This window comes from Sinocyclocheilus rhinocerous, unplaced genomic scaffold (assembly GCF_001515625.1).
Source record: "Sinocyclocheilus rhinocerous isolate Xijiao unplaced genomic scaffold, SAMN03320098_v1.1 scaffold2793, whole genome shotgun sequence".
NCBI classification, from domain to species: Eukaryota; Metazoa; Chordata; class Actinopteri; order Cypriniformes; family Cyprinidae; genus Sinocyclocheilus; species Sinocyclocheilus rhinocerous.
Genome location: NW_015648521.1, coordinates 10,671 through 23,132, shown reverse-complemented (window position 1 = coordinate 23,132; position 12,462 = coordinate 10,671). Strand labels below are relative to the sequence as shown.

The 12,462-nt window shown below is 36.8% G+C and overlaps 1 protein-coding gene across 1 annotated transcript in view; it reads right to left on the bottom strand.

Moving 5' to 3' along the window:
- Positions 1 to 2,380: 2,380 nt before the first annotated feature.
- LOC107709797 (uncharacterized) overlaps positions 2,381 to 12,462 on the bottom strand; it is a 19,453-nt gene continuing 9,371 nt past the window's right edge. The window contains exons 2-4 of the mRNA XM_016514418.1: positions 7,003 to 7,144; positions 4,398 to 6,451; positions 2,381 to 4,028 (exon numbers count right to left, since the gene is read on the bottom strand). Coding sequence (XP_016369904.1) covers positions 2,415 to 4,028; positions 4,398 to 6,451; positions 7,003 to 7,093 — 3,759 coding nt within the window. The 5' untranslated portion in view covers positions 7,094 to 7,144 and the 3' untranslated portion in view covers positions 2,381 to 2,414. The remainder of the gene's footprint in view (positions 4,029 to 4,397; positions 6,452 to 7,002; positions 7,145 to 12,462) is intronic.

Genomic DNA, 12,462 nt, shown 5'->3' with positions numbered 1-12,462 from the left:
ACTTGAAAGAAATAAAGATTTGACATTTATCATGATAATTATCGATATCGACTGATATTAAAAAAATTATCGTGATAATTTTTTTGGCCATATCGCCCAGCCCTACCTACAGAGAACATTTCATGCATCATTAAACGAAAAATACGTCAAAGTTGACCACGAACTCTTCAGCAGCTAGAAACCTATATCAGGCAAGAATGGGACCAAATTCCAACACCAAAACTCCAGAAACTCATAACCTCGATGCCCAGACGTCTTCAAACTGTTTTGAAAAGAAGAGGAGATGCTACACCATGGTAAACATGCCCCCGTCCCAACTAATTTGAGACCTGTAGCAGGCATCAAATTTGAAATTAGCTCATTTTGTGCATAAAATTGTCAAATTTCTCAGTTTAAACATTTATTATGTTCTATTATGAATAAAACATTGGCTCATGTGATTTGAAATTCTTTTAGTTTTCATTTTATTCAAATTTTAAAAACGTCCCAACATTTCCGGAATTCGGGTTGTACAATCGCATTTTCATTTTTAAGGGGGAGATCCCAAGTGTTCATTTAAAAGGAATAAATGAGACGAGCAAATAAGTGATCATTTTATTTTTTATCACACCTGCAAGGGCAACTTACTTCCCACATTTAAAAACAAATAGCATATTAGGAGCATACTTTATTACATTAATTATGATTGAGATAAATTCACAAATGCCCTACATAGCCTTAATGTGGTTGGTAAAAAGAAAGCAGTGGTGCACAGATAATCTAGTCATGCCGTTAGTAACAGAAACAATGCTGAAAAATCATGAAATCATCAAAAATGTTAAAGAAAGGTTAGGCACTATTAGCTATGTCAGCATGTCCAGTTCCATGCAAGTCTTATCCAACTTATTTTTCAATGCGGAAGTAAGCCGTTTTCTGTGAATGACTTCCGGTTCATTAGCTGCTGTAGGGAAATAACGAGAATAATAACGAAGTGCAGTAACCGGGAAAGGTGGAGCTAGACTAGGTCAAGAGAGGTGGTATAGGTGGAGCTTAAGTGTAGCTCCTCCTTGCTGGATGTCTAGCGAGGAGGAGCTACACGTAAGCTCCACCCATTTGCTCTGCAGCAAGCAGCCTCTCATCCATTGCACTTTGGCGAAGGATTCGGTTCAGAACTACAAACACGAATAAAAGCATTAAAAACTACGAACATGGCGGATGCGCACGACAGACAGAAGTTTAGATAAAAGGGTTTGAGTTACTAAAAATATTTATTTAATATTATTTGTCTTATTTCATCTGCAAAAACAATGTAATAAACATCCGGGCCTGGTATAAGTAGGCACATTTGGACGCAGGACTATTCAATGATTATGCGGTTTCGAACGCAGCCACTGTCCTGCAGAGTTTAGCGCCAACCCTAATTACACACACCTGAACTAGCTAATCAGGGTCAACAGACTCACTAGAATCTTAAGCCAAGTTCACACTACACGACTTTAAACATCGACAGATCGCTGTGCTGTTCAGACTACATGACTAGCTGACTGTCTTGAAGTCATTGCGGTGTTCACACTACGTGACATTACGTAAATGATCTGCAACAGGGGGTCACACACTACACGAACTAACAACAACTCTCTCACCCAACGAATCTATCCGGTGCCCAAACCACGTTGAAACAAGTGAAACAGGAGTTGTTTATTTGAAAATTGACGTTGGAAGGAAATTAGTGCTGCAAACTGTTTGCGTGATGATCTGTTCTTAAAGCCATGTTGCTGCTGCTGTTTTTCTTCCGCTGACCTCTGCCCAGAGGTAGCTCGTCGCGACAGCTGACACCACGTGATGTCAAGTCGGCCGACCGGTCCAGATATTTAGCATGCTAGATATTTGTTTGGCGTCGTTGAGTAGTTCACACATAAAGACTGCCAAGAGCTGATCACCCGCTGATTTTCCCCCGAGCATGTGCAGGGGGGGGGATAAAATGCCCCACAGTCAAACAAAGCAATTTCCTTCAAACCTTTACAGCAAAATCAGAGTACAGGCAGTTTTTTCTTAAAATTAAAAAAGAATATAATCAATAATTATGAATTACAAAATTATAATTGCATATTTGAAAAATATTTTTAGCTGATGCTAACTGGCTAGCTAACTAGCTACCTGATGCTAATTTGAGGTAATGTTTTTAAATATAAGGTCGAAATATTTTTATTCAACCAACTAGTTAGAATACATTTGATGGGAAAACAAAGGATTTGATGTTCAGAACAGAGTGACTACAGTAATTAAGCTAAACTATGATAAACTGCATTTGAAGTAATTTATTCCAAAATCATCAAGTACATGAGCGAACCAACTCGTGTCATCACTTTGTTTGACTGACACAGATGCTATCTCCAAGTCACCACACAAAAGAGCTTTCTTCATTGTCACCGTTTTCAGAGTTCAGCGACTTCTTCAAGTGTATGAACACCTCTGGCTATCTTTTCCAGGAGAAGAGCTTCTTTTTTAATATTCTCGAGTTCAACAATGCGGTCTTCAAATCCAGGGCGTTTCTCTTCCTTCTCTGTTTTGATCAGGATTTCAAGGTATTCTGCTGTGGAAAGAGATTTTGGCTTCAATGCAATTTCATCTAGTCTTTTTAGGCAATCAGTGGACAATTTGATCAACTTTATTAGTTTTTCCTTAATTCCACGGAGATCCTTTTCAAGTGCTTCAAGCATTTGCTTTGTGTCCATGAACTGTCCTTTAGCCGCCATGAAGTTTTCTTTCAACTCTTTAATGGTTTTTGTCTCTACTTTTGTTTCATATGTCCACAGGAAATTTTCTCTTGAATGAAAAGAGTAATGGCAGTTTCCAGGGCAGATAATGCAGTGGTCATTCTCCATCACAGCACAAGTCTGCACAGGATCTTCTGCAGGGAGGAAGCAGTTGGAGTGACATGTGAAGAAGCAGGTGTTGCAATTCATGCTAAAACAGTTTGCAGGGGTTCTGTTTGCTTTCGTCACCTCTATCTCTTGTTCAAAATTCTCATTTTGATCCATCTTGTCATTCTGATTTTCTAAACATTGCTTAAATCTTTTTATCTCACTCACTTTAGAGAGACCAGCAGTTATTTGAGGGGTCAGACTTGTCATGGCTTTCTCAAGGCGCTCTCGTTCCTCCAAGACCTTTATAGTCAGCGTCAGATCTTTACTATCAATGGTCCCCAGTGTCTTGAAAAAAGCCTTCATCTGTTTCAAGGTTGATGCCCACACAATCTCATTCAGTTTCTGATCATCGTCTTCATCATCATCTGAATCACTGCCAACGGCTGTGTGTTTTTCTACACTTTTGTCTGCATACACAGCTGTGTTGTTGAACTTGAAATGGGAGGGATGTCCCTTTTTATTCTTTTGACAGGGCAGATCTGCTGCTTTGATGGCTTCTAGAGCTGGGACGTCTTTACCATCTGCAAATGTCACCAAAATAATTATGTTCTCTGCAATGTCTTTTCCAAAAATTGACAAGACTGAATCAAATATATACTTCTGGTTGGCACTCAGGCGGACAAGAGAAGCCTGGACAACTAGGCAAACGGCATCAATGTGATCAATTCCCAACGGGCTACAAAGAAAGCTTTTGACCTGCTTTGTAATCAGTTTATCATGTGTGATTCCTTTTGTATCCCCAAATCCAGGTGTATCTACGATTGTGAGAGAGTAGGGGATTTGAAAGCCAGGCTGACTGTAGAGCTCATAAGATGAAACATTAGGTGTCTGACTCTCAGCCTGTGTGCGATTTGTCACTTCATTGATTAGTTTGAAGCGATAGGGATCCTGCCACTTTACACCTAGTATGTAGTTGACCATCACATTGATGAGTGTGGTTTTTCCTGCACCTGTCGATCCCAACAGAAGAATTACTTTGCTTTTCACATCCTCCACTTTTCTTCCAAAGACATACTGATTAAAATCATTCTCTTTCATTTTTTGGTATAGATTCAGTCTATAAATTGAAGGATTCCCCTTGTTTATACGTGAAGATTGATTTTTGAACAGCCCACTTCCAACCTCTTCTGAATGTTTACTCTTCAAACATGCAGAAAGCACTGTTTCTGAGCTGGGGAGACTCATTTCATCATTAACACAAATTGCTGAAACTCTGACTGTGTAATCTGTCTCTCTTTTCAGTTCATGAATGCATCCTGCCATTTTACACCTAGTATGTAGTTGACCATCACATTGATGAGTGTGGTTTTTCCTGCACCTGTCGATCCCAACAGAAGAATTACTTTGTTTTTCACATCCTCCACTTTTCTTCCAAAGACATACTGATTAAAATCATTCTCTTTCATTTTTTGGTATAGATTCAGTCTATAAATGGAAGGATTGCCCCTTGTTTATACGTGAAGATTGATTTTTGAACAGCCCACTTCCAACCGCACCTGAATGTTTACTCCTCTTCAAACATGCAGAAAGCACTGTTTCTGAGCTGGGGAGACTCATTTCATCATTAACACAAATTGCCGAAACTCTGACTGTGTAATCTGTCTCTTTTTTCAGTTCATGCAGAATGCACTCCCTGTTTGTAGATTTCACAGACTTCCACAGCTTTTCATTTTCATGTTCCTTTGTGCATTCTCTGGATTCCAACACGTATCCAGTGATCAGAACTCCCTCACCCACAGATGCAGGAACATCCCAGACTAAAGTTGCTGACTCAGATTCTACTTGTTTTACGGTAGGTGCTCCAGGAGGAGCACATGGACGAGTCCTGGAGAATGATGTTGTGTCACTTGTCAGACTTACTCCTGGACGACACACAGCCTTGCAGGTAAAACAATATTCTTTATATGGTTGTAACTGCTTGACAGTGACCTGATCAGCAACTCCATCAGTATACACCTCTGTCCATTCAGTGCTCTGTGCAGACTGATATGAAATACAGTACGAGTCCACACAGCTAACACCACGATCAGGGGGTTTGATTTGCAAATGAATGCAGTCGTGCTCAGCCCTCAAGAAAATTGGCATTGGTGGTTTTGAAGGAAGCTCATACTGTGAGCTGATGAGTCTCCCTCTTTCATAAACATGAATTGAAGAAGCAGTGCTGAGTTCATCTGGGATTGATGCAATGCAGAATTCAATGTTTTCTTTCCCTTTATTGGCTTCTTTGAAATCTAGGAAGGCCTGTATGTTTTCCCTGGTGAATGCTGTTACATCCCCTGAGCAAAACCATTTCTCTGTCTTCTTTGAAGAGTTTAGATTATAACTTACTTGCTCTCCATTTTTACAGGATTGTTCCTTAAGGTAATTCCCCAAGTCTGAAAGGTACGGTTCGTCTTCGTTTAAGGATGAGAGTGCGAAAGCTATCACGTAGTTATTGGACGCTTTCAAGACAACTTTGTCCAATTCGTTGCTGGATGAAATAACAGGGACATCTTTCATGATGTCAAGGTAAGATCTAACAACATTCATCTCTCGCTCTCGCTCGTTTAGATACTTGGTTACCAGAGCCCCCTGAAATGGGGATCTTTCATTTCTGTTCAGATAATCTGCAAGCTCCTGTTCCTCTTCTCCTCCACTCCTTATGGATGGAAGTAGCCTGCTGAGATGTTTTTGAAGAACAGTTTTGTACTCTGAGAGAAGATCTTTACATTTTCTGATCTTGTCTTTGATTTCAGGGAATTGAATGGCAATATCGTCCCTCATCAGATCTTGACATTGAACGTCACAATCATCCAGTCCATCCATGATCCGTTGGGCTCGTCGTACCAGGCTAACACTGATCTCCCTGACTAACTGAGCAGCTGCCGAATCTAGTTTTTTCAGAGGGTAAAGCCACACGGTCATGGGCACAGCATTCTCTCCATGTTCTCCCAACAGTTTTGGTAGCTCCGAGTACACCTTGATGGCATCTACATAGGAGACTGGATTGTTGTCCAGGGCAAAATCGCCATGAAAAGTGCAGCTGAACTTGTTCATTTTCTCTTGTTCCATTTCATTCATTTTCAAAGATGCCTGACCCTCTATTGATATTGAAGGTATCTTTTTGATTGACGCTTGGAGGTCACCTTGTATCTCTTGATGGTTTTCATTAGACGAAACCTCACGATCAAAAATAAAGAATGCTTGAGCTCCATACAGTAGAGCTGTAACAACATGTGTGGCCGAGCCCTCCTGAAATACATTGCAGTGCTTTACATTTCCTGCGCCAAGATGCTCCATAGTTAACTGCTCAAAACGTGAAGTTGTCCGATACTGCAAGGTGACTCGAGACTGATGTTTGGACTTCTTGTTGTCATTTAAATAGTCTGCTGATCCTTTAACACTGACTAATCCACTCAGAAAGCTGGCTTCAAGAGATGCAGAAACATTCAGAGCTGCTACTTTGTCTTCACTAGAGTCTGAGGCAATTATTTTGAAGTCAGTATTTGGCTGCGGCCGTATGTTAATATTCTTCTTCAGCATTTCAAAGTCCCAGAGAGATATTCCTTTAAAGAATGTATATGTTGCCTGTTAAATTCATCCAAAAAAACAAACAAAGAAACTTGCTAATACCAAACAAATACAATTTAATTTCAGTTTCCGTCTCCTAAGGCCAGATTAATTTTGTCCTCTGTAATGGGCATATGTTTTGTTTATATCTTTCGGCCTCTGGTTAATTACTGTTGTATCTTCACAAGGACACCGTTATGCAATACTAAAGGTTGGAATAGTCATAAATATGTATAAATATCATAATGTTGTTGTGCCATAGAATATGGGGGTCTTTCATAGATCATAGATCTTTTGTGGCCTTGTGCTTTTAAAACAATTGTAAATGAGGGGGTATTACCGTACATAGTGTTTTTTATGATGGGGCTTAATTCAGCACAAGAAAAAAATTTAATGGCTTCTCAAAAGGGTTGCATGCCACTGGTTTAGATAATGTTTAAGAAAAACAGAAACTGAAATGTTCACCATAATTTCCATTCCCTCAAACCCATGTATGTATGTCATCTTATTTCATATCACTCTTGATTTATTCGTGTGATTGTATTACCTGGAATGAGAGCATCGCTCCTGCAGTCATACAGCATTCCCAACTGAAATGGACGGCCAAGACAAGCCAGTTCTATAATGCCATCAGACATGTTTCTGAAGAAGATAGTTGTGGCCTCAGTTCTGAAATATGCCTTCCCGTTCTATAAAATAAATCATATGTATATGTAAATTAGGATGATTCAAATTTGTAATCTAATTAATTACACAATGTTGTGATAAATCTAATAATCACATATTAATTCGCACATCAAATTTGGCTGAGAAATTGCCCACAAATGTATTTTAAAGCCATTATTGTGTTACATGAGAAAAGCATGAAATAGACATCACAAAAAGTAGCTTTAAAAAAAATAATTTATCCTTTTCATATTCTTTTTTTCTTTTTGGGCTGAACTATCTATTTAATTAGTTTTTTATTAATAAGGATTTTTTCCCCCCAGATTTTTAAATTTTTGTATTATTATAAACATGTAAATATGAAATAGTAGGGCAGCGCGATGTGTCCAAAAAAATGATCACGATAAGATTTTCCATATCAGTCGATATCGATAATCATCACGATAATTTTCACATTTTTCTAAAGGCAGATTTTTGCTCCCAATTGAAATTTGTATAAATCAGACCGATAACCGTTTTAAACTACTCTTTCTGGTCAGAACATGACAAGCACTTCACGTTTTTGAATTCTTTACACTTTTCTAGTTATTTTTTGGTCTTTCATAGTAGCACACATTTAGATCATGATAACCAAAGTTAAAACCACACATATAGCACCTCAATTTTTTGATAGCACCTCAAAAATTTAAAGTAACTATATGGTTTCAAGGTATTTGTATGAAAAACAGTAGTCTAAATACATTAAGTATACAGTAAATGCAAAACCGCTAGGCTATAACTTAATCACAGAAAAATACTGTAATTATATTCACTTCTTTAATCCATTTAATACATGTCTACATTCAGGGGCGTCGCTAGTGGGAGGAACAGGGTGACAGTGCACAGGGCCCAGAGGTCTGTGGGGCCCGCGATCTCACATCGCTGTTTAGTGCTCGCGTGACCGAGTCTTAGCACATTAAACACATCTGCTCTAGTGAGCTCGTGCTGTGCTGCCGTTTGAACTTTGAGCTGAGCAGATAAATGATCAGTGTGGCTTCAAATGAGTACCACTTTTGGCGCCAATTGAAATCTGTATAAATCAGACCGATAACTGTGGTTTTAAACTAGTCTTTCTGGTCAGAACATGACAAGCACTTCACGTTTTTGAATTCTTTACACTTTTCTAGTTATTTTTTGGTCTTTCATAGTAGCACACATTTAGATCATGATAACCAAAGTTAAAACCACACATATAGCACCTCAATTTTTTGATAGCACCTCAAAAATTTAAAGTAACTATATGGTTTCAAGGTATTTGTATGAAAAACAGTAGTCTAAATACATTAAGTATACAGTAAATGCAAAACCGCTAGGCTATAACTTAATCACTAAAAAATACTGTAATTATATTCACTTCTTTAATCCATTTAATACATGTCTACATTCAGGGGCGTCGCTAGTGGGAGGAACAGGGTGACAGTGCACAGGGCCCAGAGGTCTGTGGGGCCCGCGATCTCACATCGCTGTTTAGTGCTCGCGTGACCGAGTCTTAGCACATTAAACACATCTGCTCTAGTGAGCTCGCGCTGTGCTGCCGTTTGAACTTTGAGCTGAGCGAATAAATGATCGGTGTGGCTTCAAATGAGTACCACTTTTGGCATATAAACATTGTATCGAACATTTATCGAACTCTTATAATTTTATTGAGGAAAATGATATCACGATAATTATCGTTATTGTTTTATCGCCCAGCCCTAACTGCCAGTAGGTGGCAGTAAATGTCTTAATGCATAAGTCGTTCATTCATTCATTCAAACGGCAGATTTATTCAGGAATGAAGTAAATGGCTCTCTTTATAAATGGGCCTTTGAATCATTGGTTCACCCGATTCGTTCAAAACGCAGATTCATTCAGAAATTGTGTTTTGTTCAGAGACGCACAACAGTTCTGCTGTGGCTTTAATATGTAACATGTAATATGTAACATTCTGTCTATACTATAACACAATATTAAATTCTTATTTATTGAACTGTTGTATAAAATAAATATCACATTTGCACGCTGTTCTGGACACAAACAGCACTCGTGTGATATTGCACATTTGTTAATTGCATTTAAAAATGTAACACGTGAATTAATAAGTTGTGGAAAAAAAAGTAACATGTTAAATTAATATTTACATTAAGGCTGTTGATTTATTGTTTAATTAGCAGCATTTTATACCATTAAACTGTTCCTATTATAGTTTTTTCAGGTATATGACGTCAAAAGACAGAAAGAGAAAATTCTGTTACAATTGTGGAAATTCAAAGTACTTTTTTACCAGTTTTTGTTAACATTGCACTAACTTTTGTTTAAGTTGTGCTAACACAAGCAGCATAAAAGCAGAATCGCGTCAAAGATTTTCAGTTACCCCTATCATTTGTAAAAATCTTTTTAATGAACATTGTGGGCAAAGGGCCTCAGTATTGATAAAACACTTTAGCTAAAGTACAGGGATGTGATTCGTCCGGATTAATCCGGTTATTTCGGCCTAAAATCATGTGTGATACTGGTTACTGCATGATGACTGAAATCGTGAAATGGCCTTAAGCAATTAACTAAATAAACTGCGAAAAGGTTATGTTTTCTAATACAAATAGACGGAATGGTAGAGTGCTGGACGAGCTCGCGGCGCCATCTGCAGGACAGTTAAAAGGCTTCAAATGGTAGAATCAGCGCTGAAGCGTGTTACTCACCCGGAAACTTTTTAATGAATGCTGGTGAGAATTTGAGATTGCTTAGTACTATCATAGAATACGCAACGGTTGTGATGTAATTATATAAATATAGACTATAGTCTGGCACGCTACATGTCTGCTGTAAATGCTAGCTGCGCTAGAGTAGCTTTCATTTTTCATTTCTAATGTTAACTTTCATTTTGCATTTGGCACCGCAACATTCGTCATTAGAATCGTTTATAAATTTGTTGTTGTTTACAAAGAGAAGCATCACATGATCCTTCAGAAAGCATTCTAATATGATGATTTGCTGCTCAAGAAACATTTACTATTTATTTTTATCAATGTTAAAAAACAGTTTTTGCTGCTTAACATTTTTGTGGAAACAATGATAGCCTGCCACACTGTAAACTTTTAATAGAGAGAGAAAATAATAATTTTATTCATCATACATTAAAGTGATGAAGTGAGTGAAAAGTGAAGACATTTAAAAAATTACAAAAGATTTCTATTTAATAAATGCTTTAATAAATGTATTTGATAAATGCAAATAAATGCTGTTCATTGAACTTTATCAAAGAATCCTGAAAAATAAAATATATTACCACAAAATATGAAGCAGCACAACTGTTTTCAACATTGATAATAATCAGAAATGTTTCTTGAGCTTCAAATCAATTGTAATGGTTTCTGAAGGGTCATGTGACACTGAAAACTGGAGTAATGATGCTGACAATTCAGCTTTTTATCACAGGAATAAAAGACATTTATAATATATTAAAATAGAAAACTTTTTTTATATGTAATACTATTTCACAATATTGCTGTTTTTTGTTTTTGATCAAATAAATGTAGCCTTGGTGAGCAGAAGAGATTTATTTCAAAATCATTAATAACTAATGTTTCCAAACTTTTGGCAGGTACTTTAATAATAACAATTCTATTAATACTTAATATAATATAATACCTATATTAATGCTGCTTTTTATTTTTTCAGGACAACAGTATGTATTATTACAATATAATATATATCTTTTAATGTGATAAACTCTAGGCTATATATTTTTAAGTAATAAGTGCTTGGGGCGTTGTCAGATTTTCCTGCTTTTTTGTCTCTAGTTGATCACATGCCTGAAAGTAATGTTTTGTGTATTCTACGTTTATACTTGTTCAAAATAATCACTTCAGCAAAGTTTGTGTTCTGTTTACTTTTGTATTTAATTTTCTGTTATTCAATAAATACACATTTAAAATATGTTTATTTGCAGTGCATGACTATCCATTAAAAATATTGGCCTCATTTTAGTTTAAAATCAGACATTTGGCATTATTAGGACCAGCAAACTAATTCCCCCAGTGCATTATCATACATTATATTCAGTATTTTATAGTTTACACCTGTAAACTGCACCTGGCTAGACATAACAGTTTCTTTGTTATCCCATCCTCTATGCCAAAAATGTAGTGAGTTTCCTGCATATGTCATCATAGTGGTCTAATTTCAGAAAGGTAACCATTATAAAATAGACTAGTTTACAACCCATAGGGAATGACAATCTAATTCCTTTCTAACTTTGAAATGTAATGGTTATTTTCCAGAAATGAGACCACTTCAGTGAAGTACAGCTACCGTGTCTACACTAGGAGCAACCGCTGTCAGCTTTCTACATTGCACGTGTCAAAGCAAAAATTCCAAATCCCTTTGACCAAATGTCAGAAGTAGCACAGTTATGTGGAGTATGGCCAAACCACTGCACTAGAGGGTGCATCTTGTCAGCTCTCATGTACAGTTAGTGGTTTTTTTTGCACAGGAAAGTTCAATGCAAGCGGTTGTCATGGTAAGAAAAATAATATCTGCTTGAAATAGGGAGTTAAAAGATCATGCAGCTAAGGCCATTGCTAATATTGAGAATAAAAATAGGAAAAATCAGCAACAGTGCTGATTTGACATTTTACATAATTTCACACGATGTTATAGATCACGCAAAATCTTAATTTTTAAGTATTTTTATAACTTCATATTCAAAATTTTAATTTTCAATTTTACTTAAACACTTTTCTCACATTACTTAAATACATTAAATGGGGAAAGTATTTGTCATTTGTAACTAGATACTTTTTAATGTATTTGTGCCCATATCTCTTTGCACAGACTGGGCAGGGAGAGTAAAAGTGAAACAAAGTGAAGATTTATGAATTTGTTAGCAAGCTGGGGAAAAAAGTTGTTTGTTTATTTATTTATTTTTAATAATTTTTTTTTTTTTTTGGAGTATTACCATTGTGGTGAAGTGTCAAACTTGCTTGGTTTAAATTCAAGAATTCAAATTGCTTTAATAAAAAACCTACTATTATGGGATTGCCATGGATGTAACCAGTAGACTACAAGTATGTGTAAGGAAAAGTTAAACGATTAGCTAACAATACTAGCAATGTAAATGTAAGTTATTTTGACATGTCAAATTTAGTTGAGTTTAAAGGCAGAGTAAGTGATTTCTGGTAGCCAATGTTGATATTTGAAATCACCAAAACAAACACGCCCCTACCCCAAAAGGGTCTTGCCCCTATTTTGATAGCTCCGCCCCACATATACGTACGCAACCCAGGCAACGATTAGTTCTGTGAAACAAAGCAAAACCAATATT